Source organism: Oncorhynchus keta, chromosome 9 (genome assembly GCF_023373465.1).
Source record: "Oncorhynchus keta strain PuntledgeMale-10-30-2019 chromosome 9, Oket_V2, whole genome shotgun sequence".
In the NCBI taxonomy this organism is placed as follows: Eukaryota; Metazoa; Chordata; class Actinopteri; order Salmoniformes; family Salmonidae; genus Oncorhynchus; species Oncorhynchus keta.
In genome coordinates, this window is record NC_068429.1 from 40,726,757 (window position 1) to 40,739,379 (window position 12,623).

At 45.1% G+C, this 12,623-nt stretch overlaps 1 protein-coding gene across 3 annotated transcripts in view; it reads right to left on the bottom strand.

Annotated features, from left to right (window-relative positions):
- Nucleotides 1–3,317: 3,317 nt before the first annotated feature.
- Nucleotides 3,318–12,623, bottom strand: part of LOC118387829 (uncharacterized) — a 35,950-nt gene continuing 26,644 nt past the window's right edge. For 2 of the 3 annotated variants that reach the window (XM_035776587.2, XM_035776586.2), the window contains 2 exons: nt 10,635–12,598; nt 3,318–10,494 (listed from right to left, as the gene is read on the bottom strand). In XM_035776587.2, the coding sequence (XP_035632480.1) occupies nt 10,487–10,494; nt 10,635–12,598 (1,972 nt within the window). In that variant the 3' untranslated portion in view covers nt 3,318–10,486. The remainder of the gene's footprint in view (nt 10,495–10,634; nt 12,599–12,623) is intronic. The other variant, XR_008143328.1, reaches the window with a different exon arrangement.

Here is a 12,623-nt window from a genome sequence, read left to right on the forward strand (position 1 = left end):
GCACAGGGCGCCAGTGGTGAATTTGCCAATCTTGGTGTTCTCTGGCAAATGCCAAACGTCCTGCACTGTGTTGGGCTGTAAGCACAACCCCCACCTGTGGACGTCGGGCCCTCACACCACCCTCTTGGAGTCTGTTTCTGACCGTTTGAACAGACACATGCACATTTGTGGCCTGCTGGAGGTCATTTTGCAGGGCTCTGGCAGGGCTCCTCCTGCTCCTCCTTGCACAAAGGCGGAGGTAGTGGTCCTGCTGCTGGGTTGTTGCCCTCCTGCGGCCTCCTCCACGTCTCCTGATGTACTGGCCTGTCTCCTGGTAGCACCTCCATGCTCTGGACACTATGCTGACAGACACAGCAAACCTTGCCACAGCTCGCATTGATGTGCCATCCTGGATGAGCTGCACTACCTGAGCCACTTGTGTGGGTTGTAGACTCCGTCTTATGCTACCACTGGAGTGAAAGCACTGCCAGCATTCAAAAGTGACCAAAACATCAGCCAGGAAGCATAGGAACTGAGAAGGGGTCTGTGGTCACCACCTGCAGAACCACTCCTTTATTGGGGGTGTCTTGCTTGGAGTTACATTGTGTTGTTTAAGTGTTCCCTTAATTTTTTTGAGCAGTGTATGTTTACATTGCCAAAGCAAAAGGAATAGACAATAGGAAGTGCAACTCAGTTTCCACCTCATTTTGTGGGCAGTGGGCACATAGGCAGACCTGGCTCGCCAGAGATGAAAGGCTATGGCGGCCTCTCTCTATAGCAAGGCTATGCTCACTGAGTCTGTACATAGTCAAGAACTTTCTTCATTTAGGGTCAGTCACGGTGGTCAGGTATTCTGCCACTGTGTCTACCTGACGAAGCTTCTCTCTATGCCGAGACCTTAAAACTGAGGTATAGTCCTCATTCTGATCTGGGTGCTTTGTTTGCGGTTTTGTGTTGTACACTAAGTATATTTTTGCAGAATTCTGCATGCAGTCTCTCAATTGGGTGTTTGTCCCATTTTGTGATTTCTTGTTTGGTGAGTGGAACCCAGGCCTCACAACCATAGACGGCAATGGGTACAGTAACTGGTTAAAGTATTTTTAACCAGATCCTAATTTGAATGTTGAGTTTTATTTTCCTTCCGACGGCATAGAAGGCCCTTCTTGCCTTGTCTCTGAGATCGTTCACAGCTCTGTGGAAGTTACCTGTGGTGTTGATGTTTAGGACGAGTTAGGTGTCATTTTTTGTGTGCTCTAGGGCAACAGTGTCTAGATAGAATTTGTATTTATTGTCTTGGCTACTGGACATTTTTTGGAACAGCATAATTTTTTGTCTTACTGAGATTCACTGCCAGATAGCTCATGCATTATCTCAACAGGTCTTGTTATATATCTGATGTTGTTGTCCTTTCTAGCATGGCCATCTCCTGAGTTCCATATCTCCCTCCATGTCTTTAAGGACTCTGACGGCAGCCATCTTTACTCTGTCAGAGCCGTTCAGAGACAAGGCCGGGAGTGCTCTCTAATTCCTTGTTCACTGTCACATTTGCTCCCGCTCTTCCCTCCCCCTGGCGCTTGAGGGCGCCAGATTGCCTTGCATCGCGCACTCCTGCCATCCCTCGTCACGCGCATCAGCGTTATTGGACTCACTTATCACCTGATTATTTCCTCCCCTATATTTGTCAGTTCCTCAGCTCTGTTCCCCGCTGCTGCGTTGAATGTTTTCTGACGCTGTTCCTGTCTCATTTTATGTCCGTTATTTATTAAACGTTACTCCCCATACCTGCTTCGTCTCCCCAGCGTCAATCCATGTGACAGCTCACACTGCGACCTTAACGCTCAAATCCGTTTTGTTTTTCAAATTCGTTTTGGAATAATGACTGCAAACATCAAGTGACCAAATCAGATTTGTGTGTGTGTTCAGACAGCAGTCATGGCTACCCTAGTTGTCATAGTTACGACAGTGTGTGCGCAGTGGTGTAGGCTGATTGGTGGTGGTGCTCATGCTTTGTCACTCAGAAGGTGACAATACCTGCCTGGGACATTTCCCAGTTTCTTTGAATGTTCAACATCATCGTGTAAGAACCATTTTAAAGCCTCAAAGGATAAGATTATATTATAAATTAGTCCTTTTTGGCTAGCCACAGCAGTCAACTTTCTAGCACATTCACTCATTTGTTTGTAAACAATTAACAAGCTAGTTAGCTAGTACTACGTCATGTTCTGCTCAAACTGTCAGAAGATTAGCTAGCTAGCAACAAGATACGCCAAATAACAGTCTAAAAACCACTTGAGGTCAAATAAATCCGATTTGACAGTTCAGACACAAGTTGCATGGCCAGGAATCAGATTTGTACCAGACTTCAAATCACATATGAAGGTGTAGCTTGAAATATCGGATTCCATGTGGCTTTTGGCTGTTCAGACTGCAGGAAAAAGAGCAGATTTGAATAGGATATGCAAAGAAATAGGATTTGAGTCACTTCAAACTGCCAATGTGAACAAGGCTTTAGGACACAGAGCTTATAGTGGATGGATAGGGTGATAGGGGAGAGAAAGAGACTGACAGATGAGATAAAGGGATACAGGCGGTTATATAAAGGGGTTGTGGGAACACAGCATCTTCCGAGAGAGTGATGAGGGAGAAGGAAGAGACAAAGCACAGTGGAAACACGTTAACCTGTATTAGTCTGGACACCTGGACCTTGTAAGATATACTTGGAGGAAGCTTAATCAAGCTAGCCGGATTGATTATTTTCTTTGAACTTTTTCTATGGTGCTAAAATTGAAAAAAATATTGATTGAGGATCGAATGCAATCAGACCATCAACTTATATCCCTTCAGATAAGACTTTCCATGAGGATGGGATATTGGACATGTGAACAGGGTTAATTGACAGACAGTACTTAACTGAAATGAAGGAATTCATAAAATATTTTTTTATAGGCCACTCAATTTAGTTTTCACCCCCAAGCATATTAGATGGAGAACGACAAAACATTTATAACGTTTTTCCTAAACCTTCAACATAGAAACACAACCAGAAATAACCTACAGAAAATAGTTACAAACGATGGAGAAATCCTTACTCATTTTGAATGAAAAAATGTAAACAAACTCACTTAACGATGAGTTTTGTGATATCCTTCTCCAAAAAATTCATGTTAAACTCTGTGAAACCCCAAAAATATTGTGATAGCATTATAACACAGGACAAACTACATTTGGCAATTGGTTCCTTTCAGACGGGAAAAAAAAACCCTGGCCTGTAACGGCTCTCTTCTATCTCCTCCTCTGACGAAGAGGTAGAACAAGGATCGGACCAAAATGCAGCGTGATGATGATTCATTATAGATTTTAATGAAGGAAAACTATACATACAGAAACTACGAAAATAATGAAATGAAATAATGAAAACCGAAACAGCCCTATCTGGTGCAAACACAAAGACAGGAACAATCACCCACGAAACACTCACAGAATATGGCTGCCTAAATATGGCTCCCAATCAGAGACAACGATAATCACCTGACTCTGATTGAGAACCGCCTCAGGCAGCCATAGACTACGTAGCCACCCCACAAAACCCCAAGACAAAAAACACACCACAATAACCCATGTCACACCCTGGCTTGACCAAATAAAGAAAGAAAACACAAAATACTAAGACCAAGGCGTGACATGGCCTAGATATATCAAATTTTTAATGAACTACTGATAGATCCACTACTATCAGACACACAAAAAGAAGATTGATCTCTTTCCTACTGAAGCAGGAGCCAGGAAGCAATACAAAGACCCAGTATATATATATATATATATATTTTTAGGCCTATCACCATTGAATGTTGCAACGCCAAAGCATTGGCAAAGTGTATTGCTCATAGAATTAAAAAGGTCCTACCGGACATTATTCATCTCGATCAGACGGGATTCTTAAAAGGAATACACACTACATGACCAAAAGTATGTGGACACCTGCTTGTCAAACATCTCAGTACAAAATCACGGGCATTAATATGGAGTTGGTCCCCTCTTTGCTGCTAATAACAGCCTACGCTCTTCTGGGAAGGCTTTCCACTAGACGCTACTGGGATTTGCTTCCATTCAGCCACAAGAGCATTAGTGAGGCTGACCTCGACAAACCAATTCTGTATGGACCTCGCTTTATGCACAGAGGCATTGTCATGCTGAAAAAGGAAAGGGCCTTCCCCAAACTGTTGCCACAAAGTTTTAAGCACATAAATGTCTAGAATGTCATTGTATGCTGTAGCGTTAAGACTTCCCTTCACTGGAACTAAGGTGCCTAGCCCAAACCATGAAAAACAGCCCCAAACTTTAATCAACTTCGGAGAATATCTCATAAGATGGGTAAAAGTCATGTACAACAACACTATATAAAATAATGGTTACTTCTCTGAAAATGTTGAACTGTCAAGAGGTGTAAAAGAAGGTTGCCCTCTATCATCATACGTATTCATTATGGCCATTGAAGTGTTAGGGTTCAGATCCAACGATAACATTAAGGGGTTAATTGAGGACCTGGAAGTTTCACCAGTGGGCATATGGTGAAGATGATTTGCTTGGTGTACATATCCTAGAAACGTCTAACGATCTTGCAACTATTAACTTTGATAGAAAATGTAGTAAAATAGATAGGATCTTGAAACCGTTGAGGGGAAACACCTGTCCATCTACGGGTAAATTACCCTGATATTTTACTTTACATACAGTGCCTTCAGAGAGTAGTAATACTCCTTGACTTATTCCACATTTAGTTGTGTTACAGCCTGAATCTTATTTTTTTTTTTTATCACACACAATACCCCATAATGACAAAGTGAATACATATTTTTTGAAATAGCACATTTCTTGAAAATTAAATACAGTAATATATATGACACCCTTGAGTTAACACTTTGTAGAAGCACCTTTGACAGCAATTACAGCTGTGTGTCTTTCTGGGTAAGTCTCTAAGAGCTTTCCACACCTATATTGTGCAACATTTGCCCATTATTATTACAAACAATTCTTCAATCTCTGCCAAATTGGTTGTTAATCATTGCTAGACAGTCATTTCAGGTCTTGCTGTAGATTTAAGTCAAAACAGTAACTCGGCCAACTCATGAACATTCACTGTCTTCTTGGTAAGCAACTCCAGTGTAGATTTGGCCATGTGTTTTAAGTTATTGTCCTGCTGAAAGGTGAATTAATCTCCCACTGTCTGGTGGAATGCAGACTGAACCAGGTTTTCCTCTAAGATTTTGTCTGTGCTTAGCTCTATTCTGTTTATTTTTTTATCCTGAAAAACTCCTTAATCCTTAACTATTACAAATATACCCATAACATGATGCAGCCACCAATATGCTGGAAAATATGGAGTACTCAGTAATGTGTTGTATTGGATTTGCCACAAACATAACACTTCGTGTTGTATTCAGGACAAAAAGTGAATTGCTTTACCACAATTTTTTCAGTATTACTTTAGTGCCTTGTTGCAAACAGAATGCATGTTTTGCAATATTTTTTATTTTGTACAAGCTTCCTTCTTTTCACTCTGTTCATTAGGTTAGTAATTGTGGAGTAACTACAATGTTATTGATCCATCTTCAGTTTTCTCCTATTACAGCCGTTAAACTCTATAACTGTTTTAATGTCACCATAGGTCTCATAGTGAATCCCTGAGCGGTTTCCTTTCTCTCTGGCAATTGAGTAAGGAAGAACACCTGTATCTTTTTAGTGATTGTGTGTATTGATACACTATCCAAAGTGTAATTAATAACTTCACCATGCTCAAAGGGATATTCAATGTCAGTATTTTTAAAACCCATCCACCAATAGGTGCCCTTCTTCGCAAGGCATTGGAAAACCTCCCTGATCTTTGTGGTTGTGTTTGAAATTCACTGCTTGACTGAGGGACCTTAAAGATAATGTATGTGTACAGTCGTGGCCAAAAGTTTTGAGAATCACACAAACATTAATTTCCACAAAGTTTGCTGCTTCAGTGTCTTTAGATATTTTTTGTCAGATATTACTATGGAATACTGAAGTATAATTACAAGCATTTCATAAGTGTCAAAGGCTTTTACTGACAATTACATGAAGTTGATGCAGAGTCAATATTTGCAGTGTTGACCCTTCATTTTCAAGACCTCTGCAATCCGCCCTGGCATGCTGTCAATTAACTTCTGGCCCACATCCTGACTGATGGCAGCCCATTCTTGCATAATCAATGCTGGGAGTTTTTGTCAGAATTTGTGGATTTTTGTTTGTCCACCCGCTTCTTGAGGATTGACCACAAGTTCTCAAAGGGATGAAGGTCTGGGGAGTTTCCTGACCATGGACACTAAATATCAATGTTTTGTTCCCCGAGCCACTTAGTTATCACTTTTGGCTTATGGCAAGGTGCTCCATCATGCTGGAAAAGGCATTGTTCGTCACCAAACTGTTCCTGGATGGTTGGGAGAAGTTGCTCTCGGAGGATGTGTTGGTACCATTCTTTATTCATGGCTGTGTTCTTAGGCAAAATTGTGAGTGAGCCCGCTCCCTTCGCTGAGATGCAACCCCACACATGAATGGTCTCAGGATGCTTTACTGTTGGCATGACACTGGACTGATGGTAGCGCTCACCTTGTCTTCTCCGGACAAGCTTTTTTCTGGGTGCCTCAAACAATCGGAAAGGGGATTCATCAGAGAAAATGACTTTACCCCAGTCCTCAGCAGTCCAATCCCTGTACCTTTTGCAGAATATCCGTCTGTCCCTTATGTTTTTCCTGGAGAAAAGTGGCTTCTTTGCTGCCCTTCTTGACACCAGGCCATCCTCCAAAAGTCTTTGCCTCACTGTGCGTGCAGATGCACTCACACCTGTCTGCTGCCATTCCTGAGCAAGCTCTGTACTGGTGGTGCCCCGATCCCGCAGCTGAATCAACTTTAGGAGAGGGTGCTGGTGATTGCTGGACTTTCTTGGGTGCCTTGAAGCCTTCATCACAACAATTGAACCGCTCTCCTGATTTAGGTGCAATCTTACTGGCAGCAATGTCCTTGCCTGTGAAGCCCTTTTTGTGCAAAGCAATGATGACGGCACGTGTTTCCTTGCAGGTAATCATGGTTGACAGAGGAAGAAGAATGATTCCAAGCACCACTCTCCTTTTGAAGCTTCCAGTCTGTTGTTCGAACTCAATCAGCATGACAGAGTGATCTCCAGCCTTGTCCTCGTCAGCTGGTCCTTTTGTGGCAGGGCTGAAATGCAGTGGAAATGTTTTTGGGGGATTCAGTTCATTTGCATGGCAAAGAGGGACTTTGCAATTAATTGCAATTTATCTGATCACTCTTCATAACATTGAATTGAGTTGAGTTTATTTTTACAGGGACAGTTCACATTAATCAACGTTTCTGTAAAAGTGCCGGTTTTAGCCAGCCGGCTAAAAACTATTACAATATAGACAATCATTGAGCAGTAAGCACACGCAGAGCAACATAGGACAAGCAAGACGTAGCATACAGACAGAGCAACATAGAACAAAAAGCAGCAAGACAAAATTCATAAAAGCAACAAAGTGTTTCCACACCTCACAAGCTACAGACAACAGACAACATGGAAAGCAGCAATACACAGCTAGGGACCATGTTCACAAATCTGATTGACCTTTAGCCATGTCTTCATGCATGTGTGATATGTGGTGCAGTTATGAGTGTCTGATGGCAGTGTATTCCTGACAAGGGAAGCTCTCACAGAGAAAGCGGATTTACTAAAAAGGTGCTTTTCCTTAGGGGAACTATACAGTCACCTCTCATGGCAGACCTTGTGGATCTGCTGCCATTTGTTTGGGTTTTCTGTTTAACAAAAATATTGAGTGGAGGGGGAGCCAGGCCATTTAGGATCTAGATTTTTGATGTCTCAGTGCCATGGGATCATGTTTATGAACTGATATACAAAACAACATTTGACGCATCAATCCGTTCTTTTCTATTTAAATTATTATATTCAGTGCATTCGGAAAGTGTTCAGACCCCTTGACTAATTCCACAGTGACGTTACAGCCTTATTCTAAAATGATTTAAGAAAAATTCCCCTCCAATCTACACAAATACCCCATAATGATAAAGCAAAAAATTGAAATATTACATTTACTGTACATATGTATTCAGACCCTTTACTCAGTACTTTGTTGAAGCACCTTTGGCAGTGATTACAGCCTCGAGTCTTCTTGGGTTTGACGCTACAAGCTTGGCACACCTGTATTTGGGGAGTTTCTTCCATTCTTTTCTGCAGATCCTCTCAAACTCTGTCAGGTTGGATGGGGTGCGTCGCCGCACAGCTATTTTCAGGTCTCTCCAGAGATGTTCGATCAGGTTCAAGTCTGGGCTTGGATATGTGCTTAGTGTTGTTGTCATGTTGAAAGGTGAACCTTCACCCCAGTCTGAGGTTCTGAGTGTTCTGGAACAGGTTTTCATCAAGGATCTCTTCGCAATTTGCACTGTTCATCTTTCCCTTGATCCTAACTAGTCTCCTCTCCCTGCCGCTGAAAAACATCCCCTCACCATGATGCTGCCACCACCCTGCTTCACCGTAGGGATGGTGCCAGATTTCCTTTAGACATGACGCTTGTCATTCAGGCCATAGAGTTCAATCTTGGTTTCATCAGACCAGAGAATCTTGTTTCTCATGGTCTGAGTTCTTGTAGGTACCTTTTGGCAAACTCCAAGCGGGCTGTCATGTGCCTTTTACTGACAAGTGTCTTCTGCCTGGATACTCTACCATAAAGGCCTGACTAGTGGAGTGCTGCAGAGATGATTGTCCTTCTGGAAGGTTCTCCCACCTCCACAGAGGAACTCTGGAGATCTAAGGGTGACTAGGCTTCAGGCTAGACTAGGCTAACTGTTTCCTTCCTTTGTGTGTGTGTGTGTGTGTGTGTGTGTGTGTGTGTGTGTGTGTGTGTGTGTGTGTGTGTGTGTGTGTGTGTTCACAGCTAAAGCCTGAACAGAAACAATAATGTCAATACAAGATCTCTGAAGACCAAAACAGCACGACATCAAACAAGTTCAAAACAAACAAACATGACGAAGCATAAAAATAGTGTACACTCCTTTTTATGCTTACCATAACAACATGGACATTCACTCATACACAAACAGCTGCATTTGAGCAACTTCCAAAAACACTACCGCCCATCTTGTTTCTTGAAATGGAAACAAACAAAATATCATATTATCCAGCTCCAAGGACCAGTCTCCGAAAGAGGTGAGATTTTTTGTACAGTTGTATTCCTCCAGGAGATGTTGCTGGTGCCACGGTGGAGATGGGTTTGTTGTATTCCTCCAGGAGATGTTGGTGGTGCCACGGTGGAGATGGTTTGTTGTATTCCTCCAGGAGATGTTGGTGGTGCCACGGTGGAGATGGTTTGTTGTATTCCTCCAGGAGATGTTGATGGTGCCACGTGGAGATGGTTTGTTGTATTCCTCCAGGAGATGTTGGTGGTGCCACAGTGGAGATGGTTTGTTGTATTCCTCCAGGAGATGTTGCTGGTGCCACGGTGGAGATGGGTTTGTTGTATTCCTCCAGGAGATGTTGGTGGTGCCACGGTGGAGATGGTTTGTTGTATTCCTCCAGGAGATGTTGGTGGTGCCACGGTGGAGATGGTTTGTTGTATTCCTCCAGGAGATGTTGGTGGTGCCACGGTGGAGATGGTTTGTTGTATTCCTCCAGGAGATGTTGATGGTGCCACGAGGGAGATGGTTTGTTGTATTCCTCCAGGAGATGTTGCTGGTGCCACGGTGGAGATGGTTTGTTGTATTCCTCCAGGAGATGTTGGTGGTGCCACGGTGGAGATGGTTTGTTGTATTCCTCCAGGAGATGTTGCTGGTGCCACGGTGGAGATGGTTGGTTGTATTCCTCCAGGAGATGTTGGTGGTGCCACGGTGGAGATGGTTTGTTGTATTCCTCCAGGAGATGTTGCTGGTGCCACGGTGGAGATGGTTTGTTGTATTCCTCCAGGAGATGTTGATGGTGCCACAGTGGAGATGGTTTGTTGTATTCCTCCAGGAGATGTTGCTGGTGCCACAGTGGAGATGGTTTGTTGTATTCCTCCAGGAGATGTTGATGGTGCCACGGTGGAGATGGTTTGTTGTATTCCTCCAGGAGATGTTGATGGTGCCACGGTGGAGATGGTTTGTTGTATTCCTCCAGGAGATGTTGATGGTGCCACAGTGGAGATGGTTTGTTGTATTCCTCCAGGAGATGTTGCTGGTGCCACGGTGGAGATGGTTTGTTGTATTCCTCCAGGAGATGTTGGTGGTGCCACAGTGGAGATGGTTTGTTGTATTCCTCCAGGAGATGTTGATGGTGCCACAGTGGAGATGGTTTGTTGTATTCCTCCAGGAGATGTTGATGGTGCCACGGTGGAGATGGTTTGTTGTATTCCTCTAAGTTCTAGAGTCTAGGAGATGTTGGTGGTTCTGTTAGCCAGGCCAGTGAAGAGAAAAGGATCCGCATCACAGTTTGGAACTGCTAGGGACCTATGGAGGGACAGATGAAGACACATCACATTGGAGGGTCATTGTAAGTCACATTCCAGTACCTACAAGTCTTGTGAGAATGGGAGGCCCCCCCAGAACCTTGCTAAAACAGTAGTAAAATGGATTGTAAGCACTCTCACCTGTGTAGAATAAAGATGACTGTACAGATCCGTTCTCAGGAGGAAATCCTGGCATCGGACATCCAGAAAAAAGGCTGCCTTCCAATCCCCTCTCACCCAGCGTCAAGCTCCCTTCACTGGGATTATTACAGCTGCCATCCCCCCTGGAGCTCTGGGGAACCAGCTGGCGTCTGGGAAAGGGGCCTGGGAGATGCTTCATGCCCAGGTATGGAGCCCCAGACCAGGCAGGGGGAGCTGCCATGCCCTCCCCTGGCTGAGCCCCTTTGGATAGGGCAGGGATGGGGTTAGGGATGGTGGCTGTGGGGTAGGTTGGGTTAGGAATGGAGGTTTGGGGGTAAGAAGGTTTTGGGATTAGAGATGCTTCAGGGTAAGGCACAAAGAATTTGGGGGCTTGGGTAGAGAAGCTGATTCTACAGTCATTGGAAAGAATGGGAGTGGGTCTGGGTCCATTGGACTGAGTTGGGGCAGGTATGGGTCCGTGTGACCTGTTTTGGGCAGGTGTAAGGCCACTGATATTTGAAGGCTTTTTTTCAAACATACAGTTGCCGGAGGGTGTGAGTGTTTGAGTTCTGGATGCGTTATTGGACGGTATGTGTGTGGTGTGTTTGGGGTGTGTGTGACTGAGTCCATTTACTGGCTTTGCTGGAAAACACTGTGGTATCTGCCAAGGTTGCCATTGTGTACTTTGCCGTGGCTGTTGCCAAGGCTGCCTTGGGTCCTGATATGAAGGACCCGGACAGGGCTGCCCTGAGAACTGCCTTTTTGCATCTCCAGTCCCAGAGTGGTATAACTCCAGGCTGGGCTGCATGGTTTGGTCAAAGGCCTCAGGGAGAATATTGTAGAAGTTTGGGAGAGGAACAGGGCTGTGGGTATTAAGGATAATATTTTGGATGGAGGGTATCCAGGACTCCGGTTGGTTGTTAATATGGGATGGTTGTGGGACCGTTCGGTTGCCATGGAGATAGACGCCACTTCCTTGAGTCCGTTGCCCTGCAAACGTGTGAGCAGCCTTGGGTAGTATGTTTGTGTTTACAACGCTGTGTGGCTCTCCAACAATCCCAGGACTACACCCCACCCCGTGCGCCACGCCACTAACAACTCCATTATTCAGCAGCCTCTGCTCTTCATAGCTGTTGAGTTTAGAGGTCATGTGTGGACCACCCATCTGCCATCGGTTCTCACTGTGTGAGCCGTTCCCGCCATTGAAGCCCTTGTTGCCTGGCAATAAGGAACTCAGGGAGTGAGGGAACATGCCCAGTGTGTTCGGATTGGCAGTGTTGTGAGCAGGGAGTCTGTTTATTGGCTCAGTGGCCTGTCTCAAGCTGCCTATCACACATCCACCATCATTCTCCCTCATCAGAGCCTCCTCCACGTACGAGAACACATCATTGGCTAAGATATCATCCAGCTTCCCCGTCACATCCTGCTGTTCCATGTTGATCCTGAAGAGGGTGCTCTCCCACTCCCTCAGCTCTGTCTCCTTCAACCTCAGCCCCTCCAGGCCCTCCGCCCCCATCTTCCCCAGGATCTCCCCCAGAGAGTCCATCATGGTTTGGGCTGTGGGGTCTACCAATCTGGGCCTATGGGGACCCTGGAGCTCCCCGGGGACACTCAGCAGAGCGTGGCTGTCCAGGAAGGCTCTCTCCAGGCCTGGGTCCTGGTCCTGGGGGAAGGCTAGGTCTAAGTCCGGGGAAAGGTCCTGGAGGTCCAGGCTAGGGTCCTGGGACTGAGTGTAAACAGAGCGGTCTTGACAGAGTAGGGACCCCAGTAGAGAGGCAGGGTCCAGGTGCTTGTCCTCAGGGCTAGAGCCTGGGGGAGTGAGGCCTGGGGGGATGGGTGGTCCTGGAGGCATAACGGCAGTATCCAGAGAGGAACAGGACTCATACAGCAGAGCCTCCCCAGTGGCAAAGTTGAAGGGAAGCTCTATTCTCCGCTGACGCAGGTGCTCCTCGCCCTCCTGGTTCCTGTAGATGGGTGACAAAGGTCAAA